General features: G+C 33.4%; 1 protein-coding gene across 1 annotated transcript; it reads right to left on the minus strand.

Annotated features, from left to right (window-relative positions):
- Nucleotides 1–1,238: 1,238 nt before the first annotated feature.
- On the minus strand, nucleotides 1,239–21,230 carry Gtf2h2c (GTF2H2 family member C). The gene is made up of 16 exons (XM_005319524.5): nucleotides 21,079–21,230; nucleotides 17,815–17,897; nucleotides 16,751–16,828; nucleotides 16,400–16,436; nucleotides 15,908–15,994; nucleotides 15,030–15,080; nucleotides 14,129–14,183; nucleotides 12,664–12,769; nucleotides 11,669–11,759; nucleotides 11,426–11,513; nucleotides 10,811–10,918; nucleotides 8,321–8,384; nucleotides 6,129–6,232; nucleotides 5,501–5,603; nucleotides 3,426–3,465; nucleotides 1,239–1,435 (listed from the first exon to the last, which is right to left on the minus strand). The coding sequence occupies exons 2-16, from the start codon at nucleotides 17,868–17,870 to the stop codon at nucleotides 1,316–1,318; spliced, it is 1,188 nt and encodes a 395-aa protein (XP_005319581.1). The 5' UTR covers nucleotides 17,871–17,897; nucleotides 21,079–21,230; the 3' UTR covers nucleotides 1,239–1,315.
- Between the last annotated feature and the right edge of the window lie 1,293 nt (nucleotides 21,231–22,523).

Raw genomic sequence — 22,523 nt, forward strand, 5'->3', positions numbered from 1 at the left:
TTGCTATGGAAAACTTGTTCACTCTCAACAGGAAATATCTAGAAAAAAGTTCTGTCTATAATGATATATCTGCACCGAACCTAAAACAGACTTTATCATACATTCTCACCTAAGTTTCTTTGATGATCCGAATGCAAAAGTTGAAAAGAGTAGTCCCAGGGTTTGAAATCAGTGAAGCTAACAGGGACACCACAGACACCACAACTTTGGTTTCATTAGCTTGAAGTATATATGGTAAATCAGTCTCAGATATCAAACAACCAAAACATTAGAATTAGACATACTCTATTAAGTAAAATATTTTAAAATAATAGATTTAGCATATGAGAGTAAAAGAGTTAAATAAGACCTTTTTTCTTGATGTATTTAAATCTCACCTGTAGTTAACCTTTCAAGCTCTTACTAAGTAATTAATAAAGCTAAGAATGTCAATTGTATTGCTAAATGATTTCTGATTGCTAAATTGTACTTGGACTGCTAATAAGAATTTGATGATGTCCTACACCCTGGCTTCTATTCTAGTTTAATATTCCTTTGAGTGGTAGCAACCACAGCAGTCTTGTGAGCTTGAATGTTCAGCCTAAAGACTCCTATTGGTAATAGTCACAAATAATTGCAGACATATTAACTTTATAATTATCTTCCAAATATTTAGTTAAGCCTAAAAAGAACACTTTAGTGGATGTAGTAGTATATCATTTCATAATATGTATTAATTTCATAACTATTAATTTTCATCTTATACTAAGTTTTAATTTATTTCAATTTTACACAAAATTATGAAATTATAACACAAAAATTCTATATTCACTTCAATTTTAAAACAAGATTATCACATCAATTTAATCATTATAAGTAATTTACCCATAATAATGCATAATAACTTGAAAACATTATGACTCAAAATAACAGAAAATTAAATTGAATGAAATACTATTGAATTCTGGGCATTTCTGTGATAGTACACAAATAAAAAAAATTTTTTTTTTTTTTCTAGAGAGAGTGAGAGGTGGGGGACAGAGAGAGAGAGAGAATTTTAACATTTATTTATTTTTTCTTAGTTCTCGGCGGACACAACATCTTTGTTGGTATGTGGTGCTGCTAAGGATCGAACCCGGGCCGCACGCATGCTAGGCGAGCGCACTACCGCTTGAGCCACATCCCCAGCCCCCACAAATAAAAATTTTATGAAATTTTTTTTAGTAAAAAAATTTCTTAAATCAGATTTTCTTCTCAAGTTGTTTTTCTAAAGAATCATTTTATTTACAGTTACAAATTTCTTTTTAGCACACATAGTATGTACTACATGCTAGAATCAAATACCTGAAGGAGTTGGAATCTTATGAATACAGCCAGGACAACAATGGAGAGATTCATGAACAAAAACATCACAGTCCACACAGAAAACATTTTGGCACACAGTACAAACATAGACCTGCAGCAAAAAGAAGAAACACTTAGTGAACAAAACTATAGTGTCCTAAAGTACAGCATAGCTAGAAGAAATTCAAGTTGCTTTGCTCTTTTATATCCCTATATTTTCCCCTACCCATCTATCTATTTTATGACTTCCAATGTACCATGCAATCTCAAATCTGGGGCAATTTATTTTTTTTCCCAAACCATCCCTTAGAAATGAGGAAAAGGGCATGGTAGCGAGCACCTGTAATCCCAGCATCTAGAGAAGCTGAGGCAGGAGGATCATGAGTTCAAAGCCAGCCTCAGCAACTTAGTGAGGCCCTAAATAACTCAGCAAAACCCTGTCTCTAAATAAAATATAAAAAAAAGGGGCTGGGAATGTGACTAAGTGGTTAACCGTCCCTGAGTTCAATCCCCGGTACCAAAAAAAAAAAAAAAAAAAAAAGAGAGAAAGAAATGAGAGAAAGAGCCAGGCATGGTGGCACATGCCTGAAATCCCAGTTAATTAGGAGGCTGAGGCAGGAGCATCACAAATTCTATGATAGTCTGAGACACTTAAGAAGACTTTATCTCAAAATAAAAAATAAAAAGGGCTAAGGATGTAGCTCAGTGGCAAAGTACCACTGGGTCCAATCGCCAGGACCAAAAAAATTTTAAAAAGGAACTTTGTTATACAAAATAAGACTGGGGACGTGACTCAGTGGTCAAGTGCCCCCGAGTTCAATCCCCAGCACCAAAAGAAAGAAAGAAAGTAAGGAACAAAGTGTTCTACATTAAAAAAAAGAAAAAAATTAATACATTTAGTTTTAAGAATGATCTTCTAATTACAAGTTATATCTCCCTTTCAATTAAAACTTTAAAGAATATGTCAATGACACATAAGACAGAAAAAAAAACTCATCTTTCTATAAAATTTAACAAAATCATTTTATGAAACATGAAAGTAGAATAAATAAGAGACACCTTTTTGTTGTTGTTGTTGTTTTCCTTTTTCGTTTTTGTTTCTTCTTTTTTATAAATTTATTTATTGATTTTTTTTTAAGTAATACTTTTTAAAAAAATTTTCTGTATGGAGATCAAACCCAGCATCTTATTAGCATGCAAAGTACAAGATCAACCACTGAGTTATGCCCTTGGCCCAAAACAAGCAAAACTTCTAATTAAGATTTAATATAATTTATAAAGTACAGTTTTAAATGTCAACATGTAGCTTAAGTAGTAAAAAAACTAAAGCTAGAAACAATTTATATTATATATTTGCATATATAAAAGTTTACATATTCAATTTGGCTATCTTCAAAAATATAAAACACAATACCTGTATTTTATTTATTTATCTTTATGTGGTACTAAGGATTAAACCCAGTGCCTCATACGTGCTATGCAAGCATTTTACCACTGAGCTACAACTTCAGCCAAGAATTTTTTTTAAAGTTTCTTTTTGTTGTTTTGAGATGTAGTCTAGCCACACTGCCCAGGGTAGCCTCAAACTCCTGGGGCTCAAGTGATCCTCTTGCTTCAGTCTCCTGAGTAGTTGGGACTATAGGAGCATTCTACCATATCTAGCTCTGTCCTTAAACTTTTTAAAAAATATTTTCTCATTGGCACAATTTATATATATATATATATATATATTTTTTTTTTTTTTTTAGTTTTTTTTTTTTTAATGTGGTTCATTGGCACAATTTTTTATCTTTGGCAACTTCAAAATGAGTTATAACAGAACCTAAAGTATAATATGAAAAAACATCTAAAATGCTTCCAAGCTTAATGCAATATAGCTTGAAAGCAGAAGACAAGGTACTAAAGTATCTTTAGAGCAAAGCTTAAATGCAGAATGATGAAACTACTATTTATTTTCCCATTCTAAATATACCTACTGTAATTATATTTAGAGAGTAACCTGATAAAAGCCTGATCTTCAACAACTATTGAAAACTTATTATTGTACCATTTTCTCAGTATTTCTTACATATTACTTAACATTTAGAAAGCAATGAACTTACATGTTGGTCTTTCAACTCCCCCTGACATCCATAACAAAATCTGAAAAAGAGAGTTTAAGAATCAATTTCTTTCTTCCTTCCTTCCTTTTTTTTTTTTTTAAGAATTCACTCATTAAAGTAATTCAGCAAAGTCTCAATAATTAGAATCTTTTAATAAGTAATGAAAAATCAACAGTATTTAAAATCTCACAGTATGTTCCAAGGTCATTAGATAGCCTAAAATTTTGTTTTTTATTAAAGTTAAATATATGCACATGCTTTTTTAATATTTGAAATATATGCACTACTTTTTAAAAAAATATTTGTTTTATAGTTTTAGGTGGACACAATATCTTTATTTTACATTTATATGGTGCTGAGGATCAAACCCAGTGCCCTAAGCATGCTAGGCGAGCACTCTACCACTGAACCAAAACCCCAGCTCTCTCCATATGCTTTTTGAACTAGGATTCTGTGAAAGAATTAAGCTTCTCAAAATAAAATAAAATAAGAAAGAAAGAAAGAAAAAACTTGAATGAAATTATGTCATTTGTAGAAAAATGGATGGAACCTGAGAGCATTAAGTGAAATAAGCCAAACTCAGAAAATCAAGGGCCTTATGTTTTCTCTCATATGTAGAAGAAAAAATTTTAAAAAAATTAAAAAAGAAAAAAGAAAGAAAGAAAGAAAAGGAAAGGAAAGGAAAAGAAAAGGTATGCAGGAGGATCACATGTAAACAAAAGGGAGACCAGAGAAGGGAGGAGGTAAAAGAAAGAGGGGCTACTAGGGAATGATATCAACCTAATTATACCGTCATATTTGTGCATGATATGTAACAACAAATCCCACTATTATGTATAATCATAATGCACCAATAAGAAATACAGAAAAAATAAAAAGGGCTGGAGATGTAGCTTAGTGATAGTTCTCTTGCCTAGTATGTACAAGGCCATGAGATCAATCCCCAATACCATATACACATACAAAGACATAAATATGCTTATATAAAATGAAATGACTTCCAAATGTTTTTTTACATGTAAAAGCAAGGAGTTGGATGGACACATAATTTTCTGCTAGTCAGTAGTTTTTAAATCTTGGAATTTTTACTTTTATGTGTGTGTGTGTGTGTGTGTGTGTGTTACTCGAGATTGAACCCAGAGGCCTTCTATTATTGAGCTACACCGCAGCCTTTCTTCTGAAACAGGGTCTCATTACATTACTGAGCTACACCGCAGCCTTTCTTCTGAAACAGGGTCTCATTACATTACTATAAATTTAATTTACAATTAAAATTGCCTCAAATTTGCAATCCTCCTGCCTCAACTGACCAAGTTGAGATTACAGACATGTGCCTTCACACTTGTCCTGGATGGTCTTAAAAGTAAACCTTCACTTCTCTTTTTTTTTTGGTACCACGGATTGAATTCAGAGGTGCTTAACCACTAACCCACATCCCCAGTCCTTTTTGAGACGGCATCTCACTAAGTCGCTTTGGGCCTTACTAAGTTGCTGAGACTAATTATGAACTTGCAATCCTCCTGCCTCGGCCTCCTGAGTTGATAAGATTATAGGCATGCACCACCATGCCCAGTTTACTTTGTAAAACTGTTCAATAACAGACCACCTTTACTTCAGGCTTTACTAGTAAGATTTCATAGAAATATCACTAATGAAAATACTTACAGGTTCCAGATTAATTATGTTCTGCCAACCTCTTACTTTCATTAGTGTGCTAGAGTTCAAGATAGTCAACTATTAAGTAATCAGAAATTTTGAAAGTTAAACTGTTAAACTGTTGTAGTTAAAAACTGGACATGATGAGAACATTTTACTAAAAAAACATGCTTTTTCTTTTTAAAGAACTGATTTACCAATATATCATTCTTATTACAATTGAGGTCAGAGAAATTAATAGATTTCTGAAGATTCAGATCTATTCAATAGTTAGTCAGTCATAAGGCTACATCTCATTTTCTATTTTAGAAGTAATCTTACTCAGATTAATATGACTGTCTTTTTAAAAGTAGTAATATTCTATAGACTAATTTACTCAGTACTTGTAACAGATAATAAGTTAATTAAAACTCATATACCTTTCTCCTTTAAATTCTTCCAGGGGAATTTCTTGAAAAGCATCCAAAGGAAATAAATGATGGTAAGACCGAGCCAAATGGGGAGCAGAAACCAAAGTAAGACCTAACACATAAAACAAAGACATGTTTAATAACCCAAACCTCATGAAGATAATGGCTAAAAAGCCAAATGTCACTAAGTATGTGACCTCTGTTGGCCTATCTGCTTACTCATAAATAAAATAAAATTCTATAATTCTGTTACTTTAATTCCTTATTCTACATACAAATATAAATTATATGTACATTATATGATATATATGTATGATATGTATTATATATATATATATATATATATATATATATCATAAAGGTAGGTACTAGAAAAATGTCTTCTACATCTACTGCAATAGCTTGAAAAAATACACTTTTTTTTTTTCCCCAGAAAGAGAATCAGGAAACTCTTCATAATGCTATGTTTATTGGTGGAAGTAGAGTACTGGGTACTCAATGAAAAACAACCAATTTCTCTTAGTACATATTAAATCCAGAATCACAGTAGTCAACATTCACATTTATTTTAACAGCAATATAGATGAGGAAGTTATTTAAAATTGATTTACCAAATAATAAATAATTGGTGCCTTACCACATATTTTACATTCAACAGGAAGTTCACAGTACTTTGCACGACACTGTGGGCAAAAATAGCCTCCTAATGTAAGTCCTGGCTCAGTGTTGTTATCCAAATGCCTGTGGGGGAAAAAAATTACTTTGGAAAAGTGATATATACATAAAGATGAAAAAGTTGGAGCTAAAAAAAGTATATTACCTTTCTTTATCTTCAACTCTGGATTCTATTTTATAATCTATTAAAATTTATTTGAAAATATGTGAGTATATCTTATAGATCATTTAATGCTATATTCATTTTTTGTCTTTTTTTCCTCTCCTTTTTTATTTTGACATTTGTCTGTCTTTAAATTCACTAATCTTCTATTGTGACTAATCTGTTATTAATCCTTATCCATTGTATTTTTTCATCTATCCTATCCAATCCAATGTATTCTTCATTTCTAAAATTTTGACTTGTATTTTTTTTATACTTTCATATCTCTTATCATTCTCAAGTTCTCCTCTACTTTCCTAAACTTATGGAGTATATTTACAATTGCTATTTTAATATCTTTGCTTACTAATTCTATCAACTGTGTTTTTTTCTAGCTATGTTTCCAGTCTATAATTTTTCTCATTTTTATAGGTCATATTTTGTCTTCTAAGCCTAGTCATTTTTTTGTTTTTGCAGTACCGGGGATTGAACCCAGGGCCTTTCTATCATTGAGCCTCCTTGACCCATCCCTTTTTATTTTTGATTTAGGGACAGCATCTTGCTAAGTTGCTGAGGCTGGCCTGGAAATCACTATATTCCTCCTCAGCCTTTCCAGTTGCTGGGATTATAGGTGTGTGCTACTAGGCCCAGAACCTAGTTTTTCTTTCTTTCATTTTTGATTGGCTGCTAGACAATAAGAATTTTACTTTGATTTGAGAACTAGATTTTTTTAATGACTTTAAATATTTTGGGCTCAGTTCTGCAGTATACTTAAGTAACTTGAAAATAATTTTATCTATTCAAAACCTGCTTTTAAGCATTGTTTGGCTGGTCCGGAGCAGCCAATAATCTAGGATTAATGGGGTTCTGCTATTGTGGATTCTATTAAATGTCTGCCACAAAAAGAGGTCTTTCACACAAACTGGTGAGAACATGAACTGTCCTTTGCCCTGTAGGAACTCTGGGGATTGGTCTATTTGCTGGTTTCCAGTGGTTTCCCTGATTTCCAATACTTTCCTCATACAAATATACTGATCGACACTCAGCTAAAGACTGATGAGCAAGTCTCTGCTCATGGGATCTCCAGAGAGTTCTTCTGTGCAACTTTTTCCTCTCTGACAAAATTATAGCTTTCTCAGCCTCCCCAAATGCAGAACTTTATCACTTAATACCCAAACTCTGCATTGCAACCTGGAAATTCTAGGTAGTAAGTGAAGCAGACATAGGGCCTACCTCACTCATTTCCTTTCTTTCAGGAACCATTATCTATACTGCCTATTGTCTTATGTCTGAAAACCATTATTTTATGTATTTTGTCTGGTTTTGAGGGGAGGACAATAAATATGGGTAAATCTAGTCTGTTACTCCTTTATGAGGAGGTCTTGACTATGACTCTGAATATTCACTTTCCAAATTTAAAACAAGGTATACTCAGAAAAGTCTATGTTCTATGACCTTGCCTTTTCCCACACACATCCACCAAGGTAAACTTTTTTTTTTTTTTGAGAGAGAGAGAATTTTTTAATATTTATTTATTTATTTTTAGTTTTCGGTGGACACAACATCTTTATTTTATTTTTATGTGGTGCTGAGGATTGAACCCCCGTGCATGCCAGGCAAGCGCACTACTGCTTGAGCCACATCCCCAGCCCAAGGTAAACATTTTTTAGTTTTCACTTTCTATTTCCATTATTATTGCTTTTATTATTAACATGAACAAGTGTGTATATCTATTCATATCTCCACCTTCTTTTTAGATGACTGGTAGCATATTACACACCTCTATCTATCTTGCTTTTTTACTTAGTGATATATTTGAAAAGGTCACACCATAGAAGCATATAGTCATTCCTTTTTATGGCAACATAGAAAGTAATCGTCTATAGAAGTCAACATATAAAGTAATCTTCTATAAAGCCAATCTTCTATATCTCAGACGCATTTAAAAATTTATAACTTAGCAGAAGGAATTTAAAATATTAAAATATCACTGACAATAGATCTTTACTTACGCCATGCTGAAAGAGGGTTTTGCATCTTGATCAGACAAAGAAGCAATGGTGTGCTGAGGAAACCCTTCATAGAAAAAAAAATGTATTGATTTCTTTCTCCAAGCAAAGAACAGAATTCTAGGACTAAGGAACTAAAAATGTTTCTACCTAAAACAACAAAGTTGTACAAAAAGTCTCTTTTCTGCCTCTTAAAAATATACACTTATTTTAGTATGATACACTGATCATTTCCAAGCTACAAATAGGTGAAAAACCTGTCTGTGTATGAAATCGAGTCTAAAGCTCATATCTGCATTTTTAACTTAATACTAATTATATTGCTTTTTAAAAAGAAAAGTAGGTCATAAGTTTTATATACTTTTACAATGCAAGCTTATATTACCTAGTTCTTTTTCACTTTATCTAAGCAAATATTTTTATGTTTAAAATTTTGGCTGGGATTGTGGCTTGGTGGTAGAGCACGTGCCTTGCACGTGAGGCACTAGGTTCAATCCTCAGCACCACATAAAAATAAATAAAGATATTGTGTCCATCAACAAGTAAAAAATATGTATGTATTTAAAAAAAATTTCATGAAGTTTGCTTTATTTATATAATACTAAATTCTGAAAACAGGAAATGCAGAGACTATTAAATTATTGTTATTATAAATTATATATTATTATAAATTATTTTTTAAAAGTTCTCATTACATAAAACTTTTAAATATATCTACAAACAAATAAATCAGCTGGGCAGAGTGGTGCATGCCTGTAATTCCAGCAATTCAAGAGGCTGAGGCAGGAGGATCATCAGTTCAAGCCCAGCTTCAGCAACTTAGCAAGGCCCTAATCAACTCAGCAAGACCTAGTCCCTAATAAAATTGGAAAAAAAAAAAAAAAGGGCTGGGGATGTGGCTTGGTGGTTAAGCATCCTGGGTTGAATCCCTGGTACCAAAAAAATAAATAAATAAATACAAAAATAAAATCAACAAGAGAGTAGCTGAGTGGTAGAGCGCATGCTTAGTATGCAAAAGTCCCTGAGTTTAATCCCCAGCATCACAAAAAACAAACAAAATACATAAAAGTAAAGGTGGCACAGTGGAGCATGCCAATTTTCATAGTTACTTGGGAAACTGAGGAAGGAGAATTCCTTGACCCCAGAAATTCAAGTCCAGCCTGAGCAATATAACAAGATCCTGTCACAAAAAAAAAAAAAAAAAAAAAAGTAAAGATGAATGACTAACTAGAAACATCTGTGCATCAGGTGATTAAAGGACTCTAAAGTTCTAAAGGACTCTAACAAATCAGTTTGAAGAACAAATTATAATTTCAAACAATAACTTTAAAATGGAATAGAAGCTAAATCAGTAAATCAAATAAACTTAGCCATCATAATATCTAAAATGTACTGAATGTTATATCAAGCAATATTCTAAATGTTTTATTTGTATTAATTCAGTCTCTGCAACACACAGTTAGGTAGATACTAATATTATATTATAATTTAAAAAAATAGGAAAGACAGGTTGACCAGTTATAGCCAAAAATAAAGTAGAAAAGCATTTCATCTCATTGACATTTTAAAAGCATATTAAACAAGCAAAGTTATATTTAAAAGTTATATATTTTTTCAATTAAAGGGTAACAAACTTTATTATAAAATATTTAGAAGACACAGGAAAACAAGCTTTTACACACACACACACACACACACACACACACACACGGGATTGAACCCAAGGACACTGAACCACCAAACCATATCCCCAGCCCTTTTTTGTATTTAATTTAGAGACAGGGCCTTACTAAATTGCTGAGGCTGGCTTTGAACTCTCAATCCTCCTGCCTCAGCCTCCTAAACCACTGGGATTACAGGAATATGCCACCACACCCAGCTACAAAGCAATTTTTTTTAATGGCCCCAAACCAAACATTTTATCTCTCCAGAAAAAAATGACTGAGCAGTCTGGTGTATTTCCCTGTAATCCTCTGTCTTTGCACAATTTATATTACACAGTTTTTTATGTTTGTTTGTTTTTGGTAAAAGGGACTTAACCATTGAGCCACATCCACAACCTTTTTTAATTTTTGAGACAGGGTCTCACTAAGTTGCTCAGGGTCTCACTAAGTTGCTGAGGCTGGCTTTGATCCTCCTACCTCAGCTTCCCAAATTGCTGGGATTACAGATGTGAGCCATCCTTGTATTAAACAGATTTAATAACATAATCCAGAGATTTTGTAGCTTATTTTAAAAATGTCTTAATGCAAGTATTTTTCTTTAAAACACAATACATTCATACCTTTCTAGCTAAATGATAAAGAAAGCCAGGAGTATTGTGTAGGTGACAAGAACTACGGGTAGTTTTAATTTTCTTTACTTCTCTGTATTTTCTAAAATTGTTATATTAATAAGTTTATTTTCTTAAATGTTAACTTACACAAATGAAAACAGAAAGCCTAGTTTGAAGCAAAGTATGCATTTTTAAAATTACACAAAATAAACACATACCCATACGAATGAGTGAGCATTCAGAACTTGAGCTGGCAGGAGGAGGACTAACATGATGTGTTAGCAATTCTTTGTAATGGCTTTCATCTAAAATAACATGGTATGTGCCTAACATGAAAAGCAAAAGAAAAAATACCAGCTTTGTAGACATAAGAAAAAATTATAATTTCTATATAATTCTATAAAAATTTTATCATCTGAAAATGTAATTTTAAAAATAATGATTTTTAGCTAAATTATCATTTTTTAAAAAACTTATTTAAGTAATATCTCTAAATCAACTTCTCTAGGAATAATAGTAATTATAATTTAGAACAGTAATTACAATTTAGTAAAAGCAAAGTTATAAAATCTTTATAAAGATTTACAATGAAATTTTAACTTTTTAAGAGTTATAATACTTTCTCTAAACACTGACATAATGACTAAAAATTCACTGCATTTTGAAATGATTTCTTATAGAATCAATAATATATTTCAGATGACTGTTCATATATTGGGCATGGGATAGGAAATTATATAAGTTTAGTGGTGTAAAGCAGATTAAAGCACTCTAATTAATGTTATTTCTTTGACAGTAATTATGAATAAATATTGAAGACAATAGATACATACCACCAGTTTCACGAGCAAGTACAGTGCAAACTCGAACCTCTGCAGATAACCCAATAACAGACACTCTAATTTTAGCTGCCTTTAGGGTCTTCATAAAATTCAAGAAAATAAAAGATTTTAAGGGAAGAAGAAAAATAATTAAGAATTAATGTATTTGGAAAATAATGCTCTGAAAGCTAATAATAAATTCACTACAGAATTTTCTTTAGAGCTGTAACTTCAGTTTTGATATATTGGTTCTACCTTGATTAGATCATAAATATTAGATGGATCACAAGTTGTAAGGCTGCTAAAAATGATTAGGACTTCTCTACTTGTATGTCCAGGCATGTGTCTAAAGAAAGATAAAATACACTCCAATTAGGTCAACAAATAAAACTAGCAAAAGATTTATCTAGAGAGAACATTACACATAGCTTACACATTTAGACCACAGAATACCTAATTTGTTTCAACACTGCATAGTAATGAATTTTTAGTATATTTTGAACTTTTTTTTGGTACTAGAGATTGAACTCAGGGGCACTTAACCCCTAAGCCACATCCCCAGCCTTTTTTATGAGATAGGGTCTTGCTAAGTTGTTGAGGCTGGCTTTGCACTCCTGATAGTCCTGGCTCAGCCTCCCAAACCACTGGGATTACAGGCATGTAACACCATGCCCAGCATTTTAACCACTTTAATATAAATTTTTCTTTCTATTTTCTCCCCCAGTGCTAGGGATGGAACCCAGGGCCTCATACATGACAGGCAAGCCCTAAACCAATAAGCTATATCCCAAGCTCTAATATAAATTCTTCAAAAATTAGGTATACCCAGTTGTGGTTGTCAGACCTGTAATCCCAATGACACAAGAGGCCAAGACAAGAGGATTGCCAAGTTTGAAACCAGCCTCAGCAACTTAGTGAGGCCCTGATTGTCCAGCCTCAGGAAATTAGCAAATTAGCAAGACTCTGTCTCAAAATAAAAAATAAAAAGTACTAGGGATGTGGTTCAGTGGTTAAGCATCTCTGGGTTCAATCCTCAGTACTAAAGGAAAAAAAAAAGATATCATTCATCTACTAAAATGTAAAATAAAATTACCAAAATAAATATCATACATGATATTACATATTTTTCCTACTTAACTATTTTGTTATAACTGGCTTTACAGAGACCCATGTTAATATATTATCATTTCAATTTAACTGATTCAAAAAACTTTTAAGCCAATTATAAATAAGAAATATAAAATACCAACTTTAGAGTTTGCATAGCCATGCTTAGGGAATTATAAAGAGATGGTTCTCCATGACAGGTCATATCAACAGCTTTCTTCAAAGATGTTATATGTTTCCTTGGGTTTCCTAAAATAAAAATAGAATAACCTAGTTTTAATAAAATGCTATGTATATATAACATGAAAATATATACTTTTTTCTAAAATTTACATATTTATGATATTAAATAACAGACTGCCATATATATATATATATATATATATATATATATATATATCAAGTTGCACTTTTATCAGAAATATTTGGTAGATAATCTCACTTCCTATTGAAAACCAGAACACAAATAATTGTCTCTTTATATCCAACAGCACACATTTTTAAATAATATTAACCAAGAGCATATGCATACTTTTTTTACTCTTCATATTTCCATAGTTCATCTTTTTTTTTTCCTCCCTAGAATTGGAAACCGAACCCAGAACTTTGTACATGCTAGGCAAGTGCTCTATCACTAAGCTACATCCCCAGCCTTTTTTATTTTTATAAAGAACTTGCAAAACTGCTCTGGCTGGCCTCAAAACTGTGATCCTTCTGCCTCAGGCTTCCAGGTAGGTGAGATTACAGATGTGTACCAACACAAGGCCATAGATCATCATTTTAAAGACCAATATATTTCCACATTTTAAATCTCTGAAATCAGCATGTCTTATTATCACTGGTAGGTGAGCAGCTTTCATGACATAATTGTTGCTGCCTACTCAAGTGTGAGCCTATGAATAGCTCTTCATATGATTTTGCTTCAGTTACACTATATACAATACTTTGTGCTACTCAGGTCAAGTACAACTGCCATAAAAATGTTTTTCGAAAATTTATTAAGCAGAGTGTGGTGGCCCATACCTGTAATCCCAATGACTCAGGAGGCTGAGGCAAGCCTCAGCAATTCAGTAAGGTAATGTCTCAAAATAAAAAATAAAAAAAAGAATGAGGATGTAGTTCAGGAGTAAAGCACCTCTGTTTCAAGCCTCAGTATTAAAAAACAAAAAATTAAGTGAAAGATTAAGTGGATTGTATGAATAATGAAGTTATTTTAATATTTTCAGGATAACAATATACATGTCTTAAACACATTTACATTTAACATAATATTATTATTCACTACTGTGGAGACTTCAACGTAAAACAGTTCATCCTGGCTGGGGGTGTAGTTCAGGGGTCCAGCACTTGCCTAGCATGTACAAAGACCTGGGTTCAATCCCCAGCAAAGCAAAAAAAAAAGAATTAAATTAAATTAAATACAACAACAGTTAATCTTAGATCCCAAGAGATTAACAGGGGTGGAAAGTGACATTATTAAGTTGTTTCACCTACAAAGCACAGAGGACAACTTCATATTACTTATTAGGCAACCCCTATGAACAGGATTAAAAAAATTGGATAATTAAAACAAATTCCTTGAGTCCTTAAAGGTTGTTTTATGCATACCTGAGAGTTCAGTCAGTTTTTCAGCTCTTTTACTCTTAGTTACAATTATTCCAATCTCAAAATAAAAACAAAAATGATTATTAATTTCATATAAAATTATTTCCTCTTGATAAGAATTTATTTAACTAAAATAAATTAGTACCTATAGAAGAAATAAGCAAAACAGGAGAAATTTTTTCTCAGTGTTCTGACAAATAAATTTAGCTATAAGTGATAGACCCAACCTGAACTTTTATTAAAATTGGGAGCCATCTTGCCACAAAGCCATGAAAAGCTAATTTCATATAGCTTTACTATAAATTACTGCAAATTCTGAACCTGCTTGGAATGCCTGCCCGTGCCTTGAACTCACCCATGCCTGGCTCTCTGACCCGACAGCAGCCCTCTCTGAAACTTTAGTGACACCTCATAAATATTGGCCTTCCCTGGCCAGACAACGACCCTCTCTGAGGCTCTAATGGTCCTCATAAATTCTGATGTTGGGGCCAGCAAAAAAATTGTAAACTACCATTAGTGTGATGCTTGTCAGAGTTCTGTTATCTGTAAACCCCCATTTGTGTAACTTTCTGAGCTATAAAGCTGGGCTGTAGGAAAGGTGGGGCGGCTGTTTTGTTCCCGCCGTTTTGGGAGGGAAAGGCAGCCGGGCCGGTCGAAATAATAAGCTTGCTTTAATTTGATTTTAATTGGAGTCAGTGGTCTTTTCTTGCGTCCTGGTCTAACAATAAGTTCGCTGTATATTGTTTAACTTATAGAGTTATTTTGTTTTTCATTGATAAGTGTATCAGACATGGATACACACTCTGAATCTCTTAATCATAGAATAGTCCTATTTTTAAAAAATATATGTATATGTCGCAGGAAAATTGGATTTTTATTTGAATTCTTGCACTTGTCTACATACCTGACTGATAGGATTTTGATCAAAATACTCTTCTATGAAGTATTCCAACAACTGTTTGAAGAAAACAAAAAGGAAATACTACATAAGGGAAAAATAACAACCACAAAGAACATGTCCCATTAATGTTCTGTGAAACCTATTTATCAAGCATCACTTCTCATGTTTTATTTTATTTTTAATTTTTTGAACTGCTAGGAATGGAACCCAGGACTTTGCAGACTGTAGACAAGCTCTCTGCCTCCGAGCTATATCCTCAGCCTACTTCTCGTGATTTTTAAACTTATAGATGCTATCAAAATAGTAAATAGTAAAAACATGTATTTGAAATGGTGGATGATAAGATAGAAATGAGCTAGGTTTTAAAAGATGGATTCAGGCCAGGCACAGTGAAAAGCACCTGTAATACCAGTCACTGGTGAAGCTAAGGTAGGACAATCTCCTGAGGCTATGAGCTCAAGGCCAAGCAAGATCCCATATCAAAAGAAAAGACCCATTTGGACATGTTAAAAACAATGCAAACAAGGAAAAGATCCAATGAAGCCAGGGAAGAAAAGCACAATTGGATAGTAGGCTTTTATAAATTAGGAAAGATAAGAATGAGGTTGTAAACTGACAAGACAAATTCAATTAAGTCAAAGGAGAGTGAAGACTCAGTAAAGAAAATGGATTACTCACAAAGCAAGATCCTGATTTGGGGAGGGAGGGTAGAAATTAAACACACAAATAATTAGCTATTTTGTTTTATTATTTCTCAAAATGACCAGATAGCACTTCTGCTTAGTTATCTTTTATATTAACTGAAAAAAAACTTATTACATTCTTAAATTTTTTTTCTTTAGAATTTTCTACATTTAGTATATTAAATGATTTTACAATACCTTTAAAGTGCATGTCAGTCTATTAGGCTTTAAATCTTGGTCTTCCATTGTCCTTGATGCATCCACTACCACATAAAGGTGGCGCATCTACCCAAAAAACAAGGGGATAAAGGGTAGGAAAAATTTCCAAGTACATTTTTGAGTAAGAAATAAAAGTGGCATTTAGGAAGGGCAGCAGAACAGACATTATGATTGCTGTATGTGTATAGGTGACTGTATGACCACTGTGATTCTGCAATCTGTACAATCGGAAAAATGAGAAATTATACCCCAATTGATTCAAATGTATGAATTGCCAAGATCATTATAATGTCATGATAGCTAATAAAAAAAAAGAAAGAAAAGTGGCATTTAATATTCACATATTCTGTACATAGATCTTTAATATATTCTTTTATAAGGTTTGTCTTTTACTATTGTTTAGTCTATCAAGCCAGAATGTTCCTCTAATCCAAACTATTCCATATTATAAAGGAAAAACTAATAACATACCATTCCAAGTCGCACTTGTCCATGGTGCTCAAATACTCTGTTAAAATTATACAAAAATTTTAATGGAACACCATATACTATCAAAAAACTCAATACAACTTTCCAACAAATATGTACCTTTTAGTGAAGTAAATTATTAATTTTTTAATATAATTATAAGCATTATAGATAGTTCCTGGAGACCATTTCCCAACTGATAAGACTAGGTTGCTAGTTCTTTCTACCTATTCAGACAAGAAGTTAGTTTCTCTGAAACACAGCTGAAAGGAAGTATTAAGTATGATTATAGATGGTGAAAGGCTTTATCGAATGCATTTTCCTTTTGTAACACACTTAGGAGGATTTATATACCTTTTTCTCTTTGCCTTGAAGAGAATGTCTTCTATTGTAGCTTTAAGTGAACCAGATTCATCTTCTTTAAGAATTTCCCTATAACAAATTAATTGTTTGAAAAGATAAGCTGAAAATATTAACTAGAGAAATGAAACATATATAAAAGATGTGTACATTTTTGCATGTTTTATAGCAGTATTATTCATAATAGCCAAAAACTATTATCAACCTATATGTCCATCAACTAGTGAATGGATAAACAAAAATGTGGTATAACAGCAGGTGCTGGGGTTGTGGCTCACAGGTAGAGCACTTGCCTAGCATGTATAAGGCACTGGGTTCAATCCTCATCACCACATAAAAATTAAAAATAAAGTCCATCAACAGCTAAAAAATATTAAAATAAATGTTTTAAAAAATTATTTTTAAAAATGCAGTATAACAATATAATAGAATACTATTCAGCAGCAAAAAGGAATGAAATACTAATACAAACTACAACATAGATGACCCTTGAAATAGTATGTTAAATGAATGCTAGACCCACTACACCACATATTCTATGATTACTTATGTGAAATATCCAGAAATAGAAAGTAGATTGGTGATTGGTTACAGGTAGTAGAAATGAAACCAATTATAAATAGGAATAAAGGATCTTATTAGAGTGGTTAAAATGTTCCAAAACTGGGTAGGGGATGGTGTCGTTCACCTGTAATGCCAGCAGCTCAGGAAGCTAGGCAGGAGGAATACAAGGTTTGAGACCATCCTTAACAACTTATCGAGGCCCTAAGCAACTTAGCAAGACCCTGTTTTACAAAATAAAAAGAATTGGGATGTAGCTCAGTGGTTAAGCACCTCTGGGTTTGAGCCTCAGTATCCAAAAAAAAAAAAATCCAAACTGGTTTCTAGAAATGGCTCCACAACTTAGTAAATTTTCCAAAACAAATCACTGAATTATATATTGGAAATGGGAGAATTATAGCATATGTAAAATACAGTTCACTAAATTACAAGAGAGGGAGAGAGAGGCAAAGAGACAATGTCCAAAAGAAAAAAGAGGGCAATAATGCCCTACTTACCATGTCCTCTCATAGCCTCCTTCCCACCGCTTAGTTCTTTCAGGTTCTTCATCCATATTTTTAAAAATGTATTATTCAGCATTCTGTGAAAAAAAATATATCATGAGTTTTCTAAAGATATTTGTTACAAAAATACATCCACTTATTTGAAAGTTCAAGAGAAACTTTAAAAAGTAAAAAACTGAGAATTCAGGGCATCTTATTTTAGTTTCTAGTCTATTCAACTGCTATAGGATGAAAGTACAAAACCTTCATGGAACTCTTTTTTATTTTTCTATTTCCAATAAAGAATATGAGTATTTATAAATAAACTTGGCACCAATAGAAATAAGTATATTTTTTGTTTATTTATTTTTATGTGGTGGTGAGGATTGAACCCAGTGCTTCACATGTGTAAGGCAAGCATTGTACCACTGAGCCACAAACCCAGCCCCTTGAATCTTTTTAATTGTTAAAAAAAAAAAAATGCTTTACAGATTTATTACTGGACAAGATCACAGAATTATGGGAAGTAGGTACAAGGGTAGCTAAAACAAGATTAACCACAAGTGAAAATTATTATGGCTGAGTGATAGACAATGACAATTCATGTACTCTCTCTCCACTTTTGATCAGGCTTGAATTTTCTTACAATCAAAAGTACTTATTCATTTAGGTGATGAGAATTGAACTCAGATAAGCTTTAAAGTCTCAGTGCCCCACCCCGCTTTTTTTTTTTTTTTTTTGAGTCAGGGTCTTTTAAGTTGCCCAGGATGATTGAACTAACAATCCTTCTACCTCAGCTTCCAGAGTAGCTGGGATTACAAGCATGTGCCATACACCTGGCATAATCAAAAGTTTTGAAAAATGAAAGTTCACTACTTAAGGCTCATAATTCATAAGGACACAAATTAAACATACAATATGACCGCAAATATTTAAGGAAAAAAACAAAGGAAATACTGATATTCAATAAATGGCACAAGTGGTATTAACTGCATAATAGGATGAAGAGTAATTAGATTTTTTTGCTTATTTATTCTTTTCTGTATGTTCTTATTACATCAATTTCTTTCATAATTTAGGATAAAATCAATGAACAATAACCCATGAACAATAACCAAGTAATAAACATCCCTAATACCTTTATCTCCACCTTTCCCAATGCCATCTCCCTTCCTACTGCATGTTCAATTTCCTTCCTCCATAAATAAAGGATCAAAGGATTTTGGGGGTGGGGGTTGGTACTGGGGATTGAACCCAGGGGCACTTTACCACTGAGCTACATTCCCAGTCCTTTTTATTTTGAGACAGGGTCTTCCCAAGTTGCTGAGTTTGGCCTAGAACTTGTGATCCTCATACATCTACCTCCCGAGTAGCTGGGACTATAGACATTTGCTACCATGCCAGGCCAAGAAATCTTAAGTGCCAAGACACTGAGGACAATAGCATATCCTCTGTCATTGGCAGAGACAAAGATTATTTTTGTAATAAGGACCATAACCAATACTGTATCCTCTGTGTATTCACTGCTTCTATAAAAAGCTATTTTTTTAAAAAAATAGAACTGCCAGGTATGGTGGCACACACCAGTAATCCCAGTGACTCAGGAGTCTAAAGAGAAGGATTACAAGTCCAAGGTTCAACTTCAGCAACTTAGTAAGATTCTCAACAACTCACTGAGACCCTATTTAAAATAAAAAGGACTGAGAATGTAACTCAGTGGTAAAGTGCCCATGGGTTCAATCCTCAGTACCAAAAAAATAAATAATAAAATCTGAAGACCTGACCTATAAGTAGACATTTGGAATTAAAATCTACTGACAAGTTGGATGGAGCCTGCTTCTAAGGCTTCACTCCTTTTTGTGGCACCTACTGCAACAGATGTTATTAACTAAAATTCTGTATATTTCCCACTACATAAATAAACCACTCACTGTCACTGAAAGAAATCCTGAAAGTTCATCACTTAAGGCTCATAATTCATAAGGACACAAATTAAACATACAATATGACCTTGTATTGAAAGGAAACTTGGTGACTGACTTTAATATCATGAAGAACTAGATAATAGTTTTAACATCTGTGCTATTTCAGTACCCTATGTTGGTGCCTTGTAGGTTTGATGATGCGTGTAGGAGCATAATATAGAGACTAAAGTGAACATTTTGATCCTATGTTATCTGGATTTATTGTGAACATCAAGACCAGAAGGGTTGGTGTTTTAGCTCAGTGGTAGAGCACTTGCCTAGCACGTGTGAGGCTCTGGGTTCAATTCTCAGCACTACACAAAAATAAGTAAATAAAATAAAGGTACTGTGTTCACCTAGAACTAAAAAACAATATTTTTTAAAAGTCCAGAAAAGATCACAGAATGTTCTCAATATTTTTAAACTCCAATTTTTGAAAACATGGCTCCTGCCATTCATCACATCAAAATTTAAATTGTATTTTATTTTTAATTGTTTATAATTATTCATTCTCTGAAATTCATAAACAAAGTGAGAACCAATGAGTAGAAACTGCAAGCTGGAAAGGTCTCGGCTCATAGTGTACAAGGATATCTTCATTAGAAATGTCTGCAATGGTAAAACAGAGAAAGAAAAGGAGCACCATCAAACTATAGATGTACAAAAGTAAGTTGGATGTTTAGAATTCATTCTATTAATAGAGAAGAGTTTTATGCATCTTGGAGAAAGAGGTACTCTGGAAGATCTCCAATGGCTTATGAATTCCCAATAGTTCATCATCTTAAATATGTCGCTGATCCATTTCCTGGAATCCAACCCCAGAAAATCCATACCCCCCAAAGTGAGCCTAGACTTGTGATTGCTGTTAATATGAATTCGGAATGCTGCAAACAAATGGGAGCTTCCCCAAACATCACAATTTGTAAAGCTTTCCCTCACACCTTACTCTGCCAAACAAGTGATGAGACAGGCAAGGGAGATTACTGTCCCCGTTTTTCAGATATGGAACTTGAGGCACAGAAGCTGGTAACTTTTTAGAGAATACAGATGGAGGTAGGTCACCAAATCGAACCGAGCATAACTGCTAAAACTCTGCCCTAGGTTGAGAGAACCATTCCCGCAAACCGCAGCTCCGATGCTTCCCCACGGCTCCCGGCACGGAAGCCATTCTCCTCCGCCTTCACACGCTCCCTGCTACCCTACGGAGCCAGCCAGGGCAATTCAACACAACCTGGGCCCCAAGTCCCCTACTAGCCGCCTCACTTGACAGCTTGCCCGGGCAAGGCGCCGTAAGAACCTCCACGAGGCAACTCACCAATTTTGCGGCGACGATTCTCTGCCGGAAGCGCCGCCTAGTCCTAAAGGAGCGCCGCCAACGTTCTTCCGCAGCGCGCTGCAGTCACGCAGAAACGTTCCGGCTGGGAAATCGGCTGCCAAACATTCTTCCCTGAACCAACTAGCTGCTTCCTAGCTGGTCTTCACAAAGAGGCGGGAAGAGCGGTCACTGTTCACTCCTGCGAGTTCAGAGGTACAGCAACCTTCCCTTGCGAGCTCTGAGGAGTTTGATCTTGTTGATTTCTAAAGGTTGGGATGAAATACTCTAATCACGGCAGCAGGGCCAGGACCTTGCTGTGCAACGGTATTTTATTAAGCGCTTAATTTGAGCCCGATACAGTTCTAAGCGCCGAGAAAATGGTAATGAAAACTCAAAAAATCTTTGACCCGGTAGTTTTTTTTTTTCTTCTTCTTCTTCTTCTACTAGGGGGAAAACTATTAAGAAAAACGGGCGCGGTGGCATACTCCTGTAATCTCAGCCACTCCAAGTCTGAGGGAGGAACATGGCAAATTCTAGCCCAGCCTGGGAATATTAGCAAGACCCTGCCTCAAAATAAAATTAAAAGGGCTGGGGATGTAGCTTAGTGGTAAAGCATCCTGATTCAATCACTGGGGACAGGAAGAAGGGTCAAAAATATATCAATGTATGAAGAAAAAAAAATTTTTTTCTAAAAGAAAAAGATGCTTCAACAAAGAAAAAGCACACATGGATCCAAAAAAGAAGAAAGAAATCATCTTTGGGTAAAACAAGGTCTTTATATTCATTTTCCTAAGTAAAAAAGATTTTTATATTGTTATCTAAACAGATGATGTAAAAAGTCAGAACAATTAAAAAAGATTTATATATACTAAACTGACTATAATTAATTTAAGGGTATTTCAGGTTATTTTCCTAATTTAACTATACTAATGTGAGCTAAAATTTTGTCCATATTTTGACATGATAAACACTTATTAAAATGTAAGTTTGTTTCTTTAAAGAAAGATCCTTATTGCCTAATAATTCTTACTGTTTAACATAAAGATTAATTTTGGTAAATAAATTCACATTGTTGATTAAACATTAAATATATTGAACTACTAACTTAAATCCCGATTTTAACAATTGTCCTTAGAGACTAAAATTGATTAATTCTAAGACACTGAGATACTAATTTTTACATATTTTGTTTGTTAGATAATTATAAAATTAAAAAAAACATTTTATTAAGACTAATGTTCTCCAAATTAAAGTTATATGTTAATTTTAAACAATAAAGGTTACAAACTTAAAAAAAAATTCATTGATATTATATAAGTTCTCTAACTAGATCTGTTGTCCATAAAAAATACAGTAAGATTTATATATACTGCTCCACAACTTGTTTTGAAACCCCAGATCCCTGAGCTTGTATACCACCCCTTGGGGCTGCCTAAGTTACAGCT

This window comes from Ictidomys tridecemlineatus, chromosome 1, assembly GCF_052094955.1.
Source record: "Ictidomys tridecemlineatus isolate mIctTri1 chromosome 1, mIctTri1.hap1, whole genome shotgun sequence".
Classification (NCBI taxonomy): domain Eukaryota; kingdom Metazoa; phylum Chordata; class Mammalia; order Rodentia; family Sciuridae; genus Ictidomys; species Ictidomys tridecemlineatus.

What these genes read in the sequence shown, in the direction of transcription:
- Gtf2h2c (XM_005319524.5), bottom strand. Translation starts at nt 17,870, where the DNA reads ATGGATGAAGAACCTGAAAGAACTAAGCGGTGGGAAGGAGGCTATGAG. An exon ending in GACAAGTGCGACTTGGAATG is followed by an intron (nt 15,995 to 16,399) that starts GTATGTTATTAG and finishes TTTTTTGGGTAG; the next exon opens with ATGCGCCACCTTTATGTGGT. An exon ending in TGTTGAATGTAAAATATGTG is followed by an intron (nt 5,604 to 6,128) that starts GTAAGGCACCAA and finishes TTTATGTGTTAG; the next exon opens with GTCTTACTTTGGTTTCTGCT.